Genomic DNA, 13,072 nt, shown 5'->3' with positions numbered 1-13,072 from the left:
GCAAGCTCCCTGTCTCTGGCTAATCAACCGGGTGCAAAGAGACACCCCCTGGCAACTTTAATTCTTTGTAAATATTTTCTAACCAACCTTTTTCAGAGATGTTATCACACACCTCTAGAGCAGCTGGGACTTGGCCCCAGTCTCGATGGTAGTAACAGTACTACTACTGTTTCACAAGAGCCCTCTAATTATTTATAAAGATATTTTCTAATCAACCCATTCTGAGATGCGAAGAGAAATCAAAGTTAATGTTTCGGGTTCCGGTTAACTGCAGTTCTGAGGAAGGGTCACCAGATCCGAAATGTTAACTCTGATTTTTTTTCTTTACAGATGCTGCCAGACCTGCTGAGCTTTTCCAGCAACTTCTGTTTTTGTTCCTGATTTACAGCATCTGCAGTTCTTTCAGTTTCCATTCTGAGATGTTATTACCCGCCTCAGGAGCAGGTGAGTCTGGAATCCAGGCCACCTGCCTATGAGGTAGGGATGCTACCACTGCACCTTTAATTCTTTTTTTATTACCTATTTTTCTAATCAACCTGTTGAAAGGTGTTATTATATATGTCTGGAGGTGGGACTTGAACTGGGTCACCAGGTCCAGGGGCAGGGATGCAACCACTGCGCCACAAGAGGGCCCCCAGTTCACTCAGATATTTAAAAAAAACTTTCACCTATTTCAGAGATGTACAAAGACCCCTTCATAACAGCCCTATAATCTATTTTGTTTTATTCATTCATGGGATGAGGGTGTCACTGGCTAGGCAGCATTTATTGCCCCATCCCTAATTGCCCAGGGGGCAGTTTAGAGGGTCTGGAGTCTCATGTAGGCCAGACCAGGTAAGGATGGCAGTTTCCTTCCCTAAAGGGCATTAGTGAACCAGATGGGGATTTTCCCCCAACAATTGGCAATGGATTCATAGTCATCACCAGATGCTTAACTCCAAATATTTATTGAATTCAAATTCCAACATCTGCCGTGGCAGGATTCAAACCCAGGTCACCAGAACATTGTCTGGGTCTCTGGATTAACAGTCCAGTAATAATATCACTAGGCCATCGCCTCACCTATTGACCTAATTAACACAAACAGGCTGAATGCATTTCCTTTCTTCAATTAAGCTAAGGTCATGATCACTGAATTGGATTCAGTCAGTCACATCCTCCAAAAGAAATAGCAGAGCATTCATTTTAGTCAATTCCTAGAATTATGTCATTACTATTTGTACAATAAATGGTGCTGATTACAGAGCAATGAGATCACAGGACTAAATCTGTCCAGCTGATGTGGGGAACAAGATTTGCCCCATAAAGTAGCCCCAGAATGTTATTTGCAGCAGCAGGCTAACGAATGGAAGCTGTGTGAGAGACAGAGTGTGTGTGTGAGGGATATATGTGTAAAATCTACATGAAATATTGTCACTGCGATTTAACTGGGTCTTTCCTGGCTATCCAACGAAACATCAGTGGAAATTTGGTGCTAAAATTCGATCGATCACGATCTGGAGTTTTCACCAACCTCACTCAGAAGATACAGGAAGTTGGAGCAAGAGTAGGCCATTCAGCCCATCGAGCCTGCTTTCCCTTTCCATGAGATCATAGCTGATCTGATTGATGCCTGAAATTGTTAACCCCTCACTAGCCCTCAACTCCCTCATTGATGAAAAATCTTAACTTGGCCTTAAATATATTCATGATCTGCTTTCCGGGATTGAACTTTCAAATAGAATGGTTTATAATTCTCAGAACCCCATTGTTTTCTGTGAATTTGTCATGTTTAGATGCTCAAGGTGTAAAACACCCTGAAAACTCTTTATCTATAATTAAAAAGAACACTGACCACTCGCTGAATATACCAGGACTTGCTGGCTGTGTGTCTGGACTATTATCCCCTTGTTCTGTTCTGGGAAAGGCAATTATCATGACTGTTATTAAGCCACCTTTTGCACTAAAAGATTAAAGACCAAATGTTTTCGACTTTACCTTAGATTTTCTTTGACAAAGAAATGAGTTAATAAATTCCAACTTTTTAAAAACAGCAATAGAAGCTGAAGGTGCAGGTTTATTTATTGGTGTCGAACACAAAGGAAATAAAACCAATTTATTCATCTGTCAGCTATCATGCTCCAGGGATGGACTGAGGGGGTGCCGCGCTGTCAGAGGTCATGTCTTGCAGTTGAGGTATTAAAGTGAGATTCCAGTTGCCCTCTCCAGGCCCTGTTTGGAGAAGATAGGAGGATGCGTCTAGGTATCCTGGGCAATATTTTTCCTTCAATCACGCGGAGAATGGATAATCCACTCATTTATTACATTGCTGCTGGTGGTGGTAACTTGGTGTGTGCAAGTTAGCTGCCACATTTCTTTCATTATAGCAGTGACTGCACCTGAAATCTATTTCACTGGCTGTGCATAGCCATGGAATGCCCTGAGGTACTGCACAGTGATACACAAGTTTAGGTTCTTTCTCTTCCCATAGGGAACACTGACCCACTTTCTTGGTGATAATTCTTTATCCATTGACGGCTATTCACCCACAGCAGGCATCGTGCTGAGCCCTGTCCCGGCACCAGAATTTGACACAGAGAGAATTGCAGTCACTGGGACCCGTGATCCATCTGAAAAGGCACCAGGACGCTATTCCTAAACTAACACGAGAAGGTGTTTAAAACCCAGACTGAGTGGTTACTATAGCGGTTGTCAGATGTTTCGCTTTACAAAACACACCTGCCGTGCCCTGACGGCCCAGGAAAATTGCACGAATAAATAAAGGCTGCACTTACGTTTGCTCCTCTTGCGAGCTTGGTTGGGCAGCAGGACTCGAATAGTTTTGAACAAGACTCCAGCTGTTTGCGGGATTAATGCCATCACCCTCCAAATCCTGATAGAAGTCCCCAGAGAAACTGAAGAGAGACAACCTGCTCCACTCCCCAATGTCACTAAAGGACACTAATCAAACAGGCACCTGGTTTTCTTTCTCCTGCTGCCTCCTTCCCTTTCTCGCTGCTTCCAGCTTCCTCAGGGAGGAATCTCTTTGTGTCCAATCTCTATGTTTCTGAGTCCATCTTTTTCTCTTTCTCTCTCAGTCTCTCTGCAGCTCTATCTTTCACTTCCACCCTGTCTCTTCTGTATTTGCCCTCCTTTTCCTTATTTTGATATTATTGTGACTGTATCTATGCCCGGATGTCTTTTTTTTCCACCCCTTTCCTTGTTTTTCTGAACTTCCCTTTCTTCCCTCCCCTCAGTTTTAGCATCAGTCACTGTGTTGTCTCTATTTGTCTGTGATTTTTTTTTCTGACACTGCCTGTTGCTACGCTGTTATCTTTCTCCCTGGTTTTGTGTCTCGCACAGTCTCTGACGTATTTTCTCTGACTTTATATGTCAGTCTCACTACCTGTGTTCCTGACTCTGCTGTTTTGTATATCCTTGTCTCTTCACTCTCCTACTCTGTCTCTTTCTGACTATCAACCTTTCTCTCTTTTATCTCAAATTTTGACTTCTGCTTCCTGTCTGTCTCACTTCCGCTATCAATTCATAGCTATCTCTGCCTGACTGTCTCCCTCTCCATCTCCATGTCTCCCTCTCCGTCCCTGTCTACTTCTGTGTCTTTATCTCCTTGCCACTCTCTCTTTATGACCTATCTATATCTGTCTCTGTCTAGATCTGTCTCTCAGTCTCTACCTCAGATTCTCAGGATGTGCTAGTATGATCTGCCTGACAAGCTTGGCCCCTGCAATGCTTTCCTGTGTCACACTGTTCACGAATAACCGCAGCAGGCATGAGTGAAATGACAGTGATTGAGTGCCTTCACTGCACCCAGAGAGAAAATGACGCTGTCATATAGGCCGCTGAATGAGTGCGCCACTGATTAAATGTCTCTGTGTTTAGCACAAGGTTAATTTTAAAATAGAATCTAACAGGCAATTTCTTTTTTAGATATCTGAGGGCATTGGAAGATATTGGAAAAATACCGAGACTTTCAGACAAGATGACTCAAACTGTGTGTAAAATGCTTCTGAAATAATAACAAAATGGACACTGGGTTATGTGACTGAGATGACACAGCGGGATCCGTAAAGACCTTTTAAGTTTTGAAATGAGAAAGAACTGCTTTTAAAACAAGTGTTGGAAACAGTGGCTGCAGTTTTGATGGTAAGTAATCTGAAGGCCGGGTCTGCTCCTATGATGCTGCTTGGCCTGCCGTGTTCATCCAGCCCTGCACCTTGTTGTCCCAGGTATTGTAAACACCTCTTTGAACAAACAATAATTGAAGTTCAGATTGCAAATGATCTGGAGCTGAGCGTTTGTGTTGATGCAGCTTTTATTGGCCACAAGAAGTTGTTTGGTCTATTGCCTAGTGACAATGATCTCAATGATAGAGACCTTTTGCCTGCCAACAACTGTGTGATTAGTTCCTGGTGGCTGAGCAGCTTAGGGCTGGACACAAGTTACAGGGAAACAGAGAGCGAGGAAAATAAATGTGCAGATCTTCTCCCAGCCCAGAAGCTTCTTCTCTGAAGTCAAAAGACTCAGTTTAAACCTGAAGAAAACCAGATACTTTTCATGCAGCATTTGCTGTGAGCTGTGACTTTTGAATTGATCGATCAGAGACATTTTCCAAGTGATTCAGTTACTCTGTACTTCTAACACACCAGTAGAAGCACCCAGATAAAGCAATCTAAACAATAGAGGGTGTGGCCAGTTGAAGAAGGATCATCTCAATACTGTAACTGGAAATCAAAGACCACTGAACTGAATTTCCAGTTTTTCTACCTCTACCAATAAGGCCAGATGATCAGACTGATATAGTGAGTTCAGACACTAAGACTGTTTGATGTACAGTGACATCGTGTGACCTGACTGACCATGTGATGCAAATGTAGGAACAGGAATAGACCTTAAGTCTGTTTCACTGTTTACTAAGATCATGATTGATCTCATGTTGATGTCAACTCCAATTTGCTCTTTGTTCCCCCATTGACTTCATGTTGTCCAAGATTCAGTATAACTCAGGCTTGAATATATTCAACATCCCAGACTCCACAACCCTCTGGGACTGTACTCCAAAGATGCAGGACATTCAGAGACAAAAGAAAATTCCTTTTCATATCTATCTTAAATGGGTGACCCTTTATTCTGAAACCATATCCATTTTGAGATAACGCCCAGGAGAATTCGCATCCTCTCTCAGCACACCAAAGCCACTCACAATGCATCCTTTAATAAGATTATCTCTCATTCTTCTAAAACATAGTTAGTATAAGCCTAACTTGTTGAGTACTTTCTCATATGATGACAGCTACATCCCATGAATCAACTTTCTTTGAACTGCTTCGAACATTACTGTGCCTGTCCTTAAACAAAGAAATCAAAACTGTACAAAGTACTCCAGCTGTGGTCTTACCAATGGTCTGGAGAGTTGGAGCAAGATTTTCCTATTTGTTTATTAGGAATCCCCTACAATAAAGGCCAACATTCTACGTCTTCTTACTCAGTTGGTGCACTGCATGCTAACCTTTTGTGATTCATGTACAAAGCCATCCTGATCCCTCTGTATCATAACATTCTGCAGTTTCTCTCCATTTAAGTAACATTCTGCTTTTCCATTCTTCCTGCCAAAACCTCACATTTTCCCACATTATACTCCTTTTGTCAAATATTTGCCCGTTTACCGGAGCTACCTATGTCCCTTTGCAGACTTTCCATGTCTTCCTCGTAACTTACCTTCTCACTGATCTTTACAATATCAGTAGATTTAGCCACGTTACAATGCACTTTGCGCCTTCCACAAATTATTAATATAGACCATCAATAGTAGAGGTGATGACCTAGTTGGTATTACTGCTAGACTATTAATCCAGAGATCCTGGTAATGTTCTGGGTATCTGGGTTCAAATCCTGCCATAGCAGACAATGCAATTTAAAGTGCAATAAATATCTGGAATGAGAAGTTTAATCATGACCATGAAACCATTGTTGATTGTTAGGAAAGCTCATTTGGTTTCTTCAGGGAAGGAAACTGCTATCCTTACTTGGTTTGTGACTCCAGACCCACCGCAATGTGGTCGACTCTTAACTGATCTTTAGCAATTAGGGATGGGCAACAAAGACTGGCCTAGCCAGTGATGACTTGAATGAATATATCCCTTGAACGAACATTTTAAAAAATTGATTCTAACTACAGATAAACAATTGAGAATAATTGACACATAACTCCTCGTTAAAGTTCTAACCCACTTAAAACCCCCCACAGGTACACACACACACACACAAACACACACACATATACATGTAATATATACACATACACACACACGCACACGCATACACACACACATATACATGTAATATATACACATACACACACACTCTGACACATACACACACACACACACTCTCTCACACAAACACACTTTCTCTCTCACACACACACACACTCTCTCCCTCACACACACACTCTCTCCCTCACACACACACTCTCTCTCTCTTTCTCTCACACGCACACACTCTCTCTCTCACACACGCATTCTCTCTCTCTCTCACACACACACACACACTCTCTCCTTCACACACACACGCATTCTCTCTCTCTCTCACACACACACACTCTCTCTCACACACACACACTCTCTCTCACACACTCGCTCTCTCTCACACACACTCTCACACACACACTCTCTCTTACACACACACAAACACTGTCTCTCTCACACACACACACACACATGCACACACACTCTCTCTCTCACACATAGACACACACTCTCTCTTTCTCTCTCTCTCTCTCTCTCACACACAGACACACACTCTCTCTTTCTCTCTCTCTCTCTCACACACACACATACACACACACTTTCTTTTTCTCTCTCACACACACACACACATTCACTCACTCTCTCTCACACACACACAAACACTCTCCCTCTCTCTCTCTCTCACACACAGACACACACACACACACAAACACTCTCTCTCACACACATACGCGCACACACACACTGTCACACACACTCTCTCACACACACACACACACTCACAAATATATACACATACACACACACTCTCACACATATATACACACACACACTCTCTCTCTCACACAAACACACTCTCACACACACACACATACACACACACACACTCTCACACATATATACACACACACTCTCTCTCTCACACAAACACACTCTCACTCACACAAACACTCTCACTCACACAAACACTCTCACTCACACAAACACTCTCACTCACACAAACAATCACATATATATACACATACACACACACACACCCACACTCTCTCTCACACACACACACTCACACATATACACACACACACAAAACATGGGTGTTATGTGTGAAGGGAAAGCTGGATGGTTAGGCAAATGGTCCCTGTCCATAGGGTTTGCTTCTCAATCTTTCTTCTTCCTCCTGCTTGCAAGAGGCACAGGGTAACTCGTTCACACTAATTAAAAGCCAAAGTTTACTGTAATTGATGAGAAATAAACTTGTTTTCTTCAGGGGTGACCTGGCAACTTCTCACCTGAGTAAATGCACCCAAACTATTATGAATCATCTCTGTACCATCTCCAATGCAAGTGTATTCATCCTTAAATATGTAATAATTCACACAGTACTCTGGCTGTGAGCTCAGCAATACCCTGTACAATTATAACAAAACTTTATTCATTACTTCAAGCTATTTGCAAAAAAGGCCGATATGCCATCTACCTTCCCAATTGCTTGTTCCTTTATTCTTTCATGGGATGAGGATGTTACTGACTGGGTAACATTCATTGCCCATCTCAGTTACCCAGAGGGCAGTTGAGAGTCAACCACACTACTGTGGGTCTGGAGTCACATGTAGGTCAGACCAGGTAAGAATGGCAGTTTCCTTCCCTAAAGGACATTTATGAACCAGATGGGTTTTTCCTGACAATCGACGATGGGTTCATGGTCATCATTAGACTGTTAATTCCAGATTTTTTTTATTGAATTCAAATTCCACCATCTGCTGTGGCGGGATTCAAACCAAGGTCCCCAGAATGTTACCTGTGTCTCTAGATTAACAGTCCAGCGATAATACCACTAGGCCATTGCCTCCCCATGTTGTACCTGTGTGCTCTCTTTCTGTATACCTTGTACAAGAATCATCATCATTATCGGTGATTCCTCGCAGATGAGGATAGGTCTGTAGGTGACCATACAGACCGACACAGCTACTGCAGGCTGTGTTACACTTGGGGCAGGTGGTGCTCACAGCGGGTGGGTGGGGCGTTGGTGTGGCAGCGCGCTCCTTTCGCTCAGCATCCATTTCTTCCTGACGGCAAGTCTCGAGGTGCTCAATGCTTTCCCGGATGCTTCTTCTCCACTTTGGATGGTCTTGGGCCAGTGATTCCCAGGAATTTGTGAGAATGCTCCACTTTGCCAGTGCACTAGAATACCCAAGTCTCTCTGAACGTCAATGTGTGAACTTTCACACCTTTTCAAAGTGAATAACCTCACATTTCTCCAAATTATACTCCATCTATTACCTTTTTGCACACTCGCTTAATCTGTCAACACCTCTTTGCAGTGTCTTTGAGTTCTCCCCACAATGTATACTGCCCCTAGCTTTGAATCATCAGCCAGTTTGGGCACATTACCCTCTGCCCATTCAAACCATTAATAAAGATTGAAATTGACTGAAGCTCCATGACTGACCCTTGTGCTGGCACTCCACCATCAGCCAACATGAACAGGCTCCATTTATCCCTACTCTTTGTTTCCTGTCCGTTTAGCAATCTGCTTTCCTTGTTAATATATCACACCCAACTCCTTAAGCCCTTATGTAGGGTATTAATTGTTTGAGTGGCACCTTATATCTTATGCCTTTGGATACCACATTTACTGGTTCCCTTTATTAATCCAATTAAATACATGCTCAAAAACATCCAATTCACTTATTAAACTTGATCTTTCTTTCTTAAAACTTTGTCCAAACATACTATGCTTTTCTAAGCACATTGTCAGGACCTTCTTCATAATAGATTGGGGGTTGGTTAGAATCGATGGCTAGCATGTGTTTTAGAATATTGCTGATTCATTCCCAATTCTGTTGTAGTAAACCCTAAATCTGCCCTTTCTTTGAGACCGACCAGAAACACCTCAGGCTGGCAATGAAGCATCAGTAGACGAAGAGCCACCACATACGCCTGGGCTACTGCACACCCACAAGAATGTACAATAGATTCCAACACTTTTTTTTTTCCCAAGGACTAATGTCAGGCTAATATAACTGCAGTTCCCTATTTTCTCTCTCGCACCCTTCCTTAGATAACAGTGTTACGTTTGCTAACTATCAATCCGCCAGTGAATCTACTTTCTCTGCAGTGACCTCTTTTAAAAATCTCAAATGTAGGCCATTAGGGCCTGGGGATTTGTCAGTTTTTAATCCCTCAAGTTGGGCTGTAATTCTTTTTCTGCTGTAATTAATTAACCTCAATTTCCTCACTTGTTTTTTTAGCCCCAGTCTGATCAGACAGGGACTGCGTGATAGACATGATGAGTTTGTGTTTGTCTCCCGTCAGAGTTAGCAATTAAGCTATCGTTTACAGATTTAGAGTCTTCAAGAACCTTAGACTAGGTTAACCAATAAAATTCAGACAAAAATAAATGAGGTGGCACTCTTTGTCTGCCACCCATTCCTACCTTCACTGGAGAAGTCAATCAGTCCCAGGAAATGCAACAGCTTCAGAGAACTTACAGCCAGAAAGACAATCCCTACAGTCTGCAATCCCTCCGACTCCCACTCTGTATTTAAAACCATCTCGACTGCCTTCTGTCATCTGGTTTGGGATTTCACATGGGACAGCAGGAGGTGGACACAGAGCCACAAGAGATGGAAAATTATACCAACATAAAGGCACAAGTCATAAACAGGGTAAGAGACACAGACTGAGAGATAGAATGATTCATGCACGAGAATGAAAAGACAGATTGGGCTACAAGACACTGAGAGATAAACAGTGAGAATCACAGAGTGCGATGCAAAGAGACAGTGAGAAACAGAGACAGAGAGAGAGATATGTAGATAGTAAGAGATGCAGAGTTGACACAGATGGAATGGGTGACTCAGCGACAGACACAAAGACAGAGAGAAAGACAGACAGACAGAGAAAAACACACAGAGTGAGAGTCACAGAATGAAACAGGGAGGCGGGGGAAAGACTCACAGAGAGAGACAGAGACAGAAACATGCACAGGAGAGTCACAGGGATGCAGAAGAGTTTGTGGATTTACCGTGAGAAATACACATAGAGAGTTAGGATGACAGACACAGAGTGAGAGAGCCTGATAAACTGAACTGTCAGAAGATGAGAGGGCGGGTTCCATCGTTTACAAATCTTTCTGCGCCTGCACCTTGTGTTTTTAAACACTCAGTGGCTGAGTCAGATTTTCCCCTTTGGCAATGTCAGTTAAAAAGAGCCACTGTTGCCAGTCAAGTGATCTCAATACCTGCCCACTTTGATCTGGCATTTCAGGAGCCTCTCTATTGAAAGGTCTTTGCTCCTGAGAAAAGGTGGGTGCTTTTGTTGTAAGTCACTGTCTGGCTTCCTGAAGGGCAAGAAGCAGCACAGAACCTTGGACCTGCAAAGTCAGAGGAGGAGATCCCAGGTAAGGAAGAAAACAAAGGCATTGGAGCTGTGAAAGTGAGAAGAAAGGAGAGATGGAGGTACACTGTGGGTCTCCCAGCCTCAGAAGAAGAAAAGCAAGACACTTCTATCCACAGCAGATGAAGAAGGACTGCAAAACTCATGAACAGGTAAAAATCTGCGTGTTCCTTAATCCTCTTTGTAGCCTCTTTGTACTGATATCTTGCATATTGAACATCTGCCTTCTACCTCACCGTATGTCCCTCCCACCCTTTCACTGATGTGACCTGTGCCATTCTGACTCTGATCTGTGACACTGCCTGTATTATGGACGTCTCTTTTCTCTGTGAAGGTGCAATATTTTTGCAAGGGCTTTCCCCAACTCTGCTGTGTGTACCCTAACTCAAAGCCCCATTTGACCATCTTTCCTGAGCTCGCTGACTGACGCTGGTCCTTGGTCTGGTCAAACGTGGATATTAAAATTATCATCCGTGATTTCAAATCCCTCCATGGCCTCTTCCTATCCCCTTTCCTATAATCTCCTCCAGTCCTATAAATCTCTGCAATTCCTGTACTCTTCCAATTCTGGCCTCCTTCTTGATTTTTAGTGGCCATGCCTTTAGCTGCCTGCGTGCTCTCCTATCTGGAAGTCACTGCCTAAAAATCTCCACATCTTTGTCTTCCTCTGATCTGGTCTTTTAAACTTTCCTCTCTGATTAAGCTATTTATGGGGAGGTGATGGTTTGTTAAACCTGGTTCCATTCCTGCCACAGCAGATGGTAGAATTTGAATTCAAGAATCTAATGATGACCAGGTGCCAATTATTGGTTCACTGATGACCTTTAGGGAGGGGAAACTGCCATCCTTACCTGGTCTGGCCTACACATTGACTCCAAAACCACAGCAAGATTGACTCTTAACTGCCCTCTGGGTAATTAGGGATGGGCAATAAATGCTGGCCTTGCCAGTGATGCCCTCATCCTGTGAATGAATAAAAAAAAAATTGGTCACCTGTCCCCATATCTCACCATCTGCTTTGCTATGGGTTCAATAGACATATAAGTTGGTGTTTATGATAAACTATATGTGCTCAATCCTGAGTTTGTGTAAGGTCGTAAAACTCTCCGAGGTGTGAAGATGTCCACTGCACTCCCCTTGGCCAGGGACTGACACATCCTCCCAGTGCTCAGAGTTGGGAACTGCACTCACAGTGGACTCAAACATTTTTATACAGGCAAAACATCTTGGCTTCGTACTCTGTACCTGTCCCCACACAGAGTAGCCTCGTGTGTATGTCACAGTCACTTTCACACTCTCACTTTCACAAGCGCACTGTCACACTCACACACACACACACTCACACACACACACACACAGACTCACATGCTCACTCATTTACTCACACACACTCTCAACTACTTGCGCACACTCACACACACTGACATACTCACTCATTTTCATTCTCACACGCTCTCTCACCTACTTGTGCGTACACACTTATTCTCTTACATTCTCACACACATGTACTCTCTCGCGCACGCGCGCACACACACACACACACACACACACACACTCACTCACTCACGCACTCACTCACTCTCATACTCCTACATATTGTGGTTGGTTGGCTCGCCGAGCTGGTTCGTTGTTCCGCAGATGTTTCACTACCCTGCTGGGTAACGTCATCAATGCAGCCTTAGATCCAAAAAAACCTTAGATACCCCTAGATATTTTTGCACACTCACTTTCACAGATATTCGCACATACTAATATTCCTACACTCACATTGCCATACACACACACTCATACTTGCATACTGACATTTTCACATTGTCTCGTACTCAATCATACCCATCTTCTCAAACTCTGGGTTTTCACACACTCACACCCTCGCAGTCACCCACATTCTCACATACTAACTCACACTTTCACTTTCTCACTCTCACAGTTACAGTCCCTAGCAGTGTGCTCTCCCCTCGATATGCAAACATCCTGTTAGACCGCTCTCTGTCAGAGATATCACACATACATTCACATGCTCACAGATATTAATATGATATAGTGTTGATGCCAGCCTCAATCTTCCCGACATGTTTTATTGACTCTGACAAGTTATCCATAAGTCTCTCAGTGTCATGGCAACAGGAAAGGTTTGTGAAAGGAGGAGCTTTGTGATGCTTTATTTTAAAATCCAGCCTTTAACATATATACGGCTCATAGTTTGCTTAAAATTGGAGTCAGTACAGGGCACAGGGAAATTACAAATCTTTTTGTACTTGTTGTTTCCATCAAACACTCCCAGCAATAGGTACAGCATGGGGTTAAATACAGAGTAAAGGCCTCTCTACACTGTCCTCATCAAATGCTCGTAGGACAGGGACAGCATGGGGTTAAATACAAAGTAAAGATCCCTCTACACTGTCCTCATCAAATGCTCCCAGGACAGG

General features: G+C 43.1%; 1 protein-coding gene across 3 annotated transcripts in view; it reads right to left on the bottom strand.

Moving 5' to 3' along the window:
• The window catches only part of LOC109937767 (Kv channel-interacting protein 2-like), a 287,621-nt gene that overhangs the window by 43,422 nt on the left and 231,127 nt on the right, over nt 1-13,072 (bottom strand). The window contains exon 1 of one of the 3 annotated variants that reach the window (XM_048608772.1): nt 2,775-3,450. The exons of the other annotated variants lie outside the window; for them this stretch is intronic. Within the exon in view, the coding sequence (XP_048464729.1) occupies nt 2,775-2,859 (85 nt within the window). The 5' untranslated portion in view covers nt 2,860-3,450. Of the gene's footprint in view, nt 1-2,774; nt 3,451-13,072 lie in introns of those variants that run through there. 3 annotated transcript variants of the gene reach the window in all.

This window comes from Rhincodon typus, chromosome 20 (genome assembly GCF_021869965.1).
Source record: "Rhincodon typus isolate 14 chromosome 20, sRhiTyp1.1, whole genome shotgun sequence".
Taxonomy (NCBI): Eukaryota; Metazoa; Chordata; class Chondrichthyes; order Orectolobiformes; family Rhincodontidae; genus Rhincodon; species Rhincodon typus.
The sequence above is the reverse complement of the archived record's forward strand: the minus strand, read 5'-3'. Positions and strand labels throughout refer to the sequence as shown.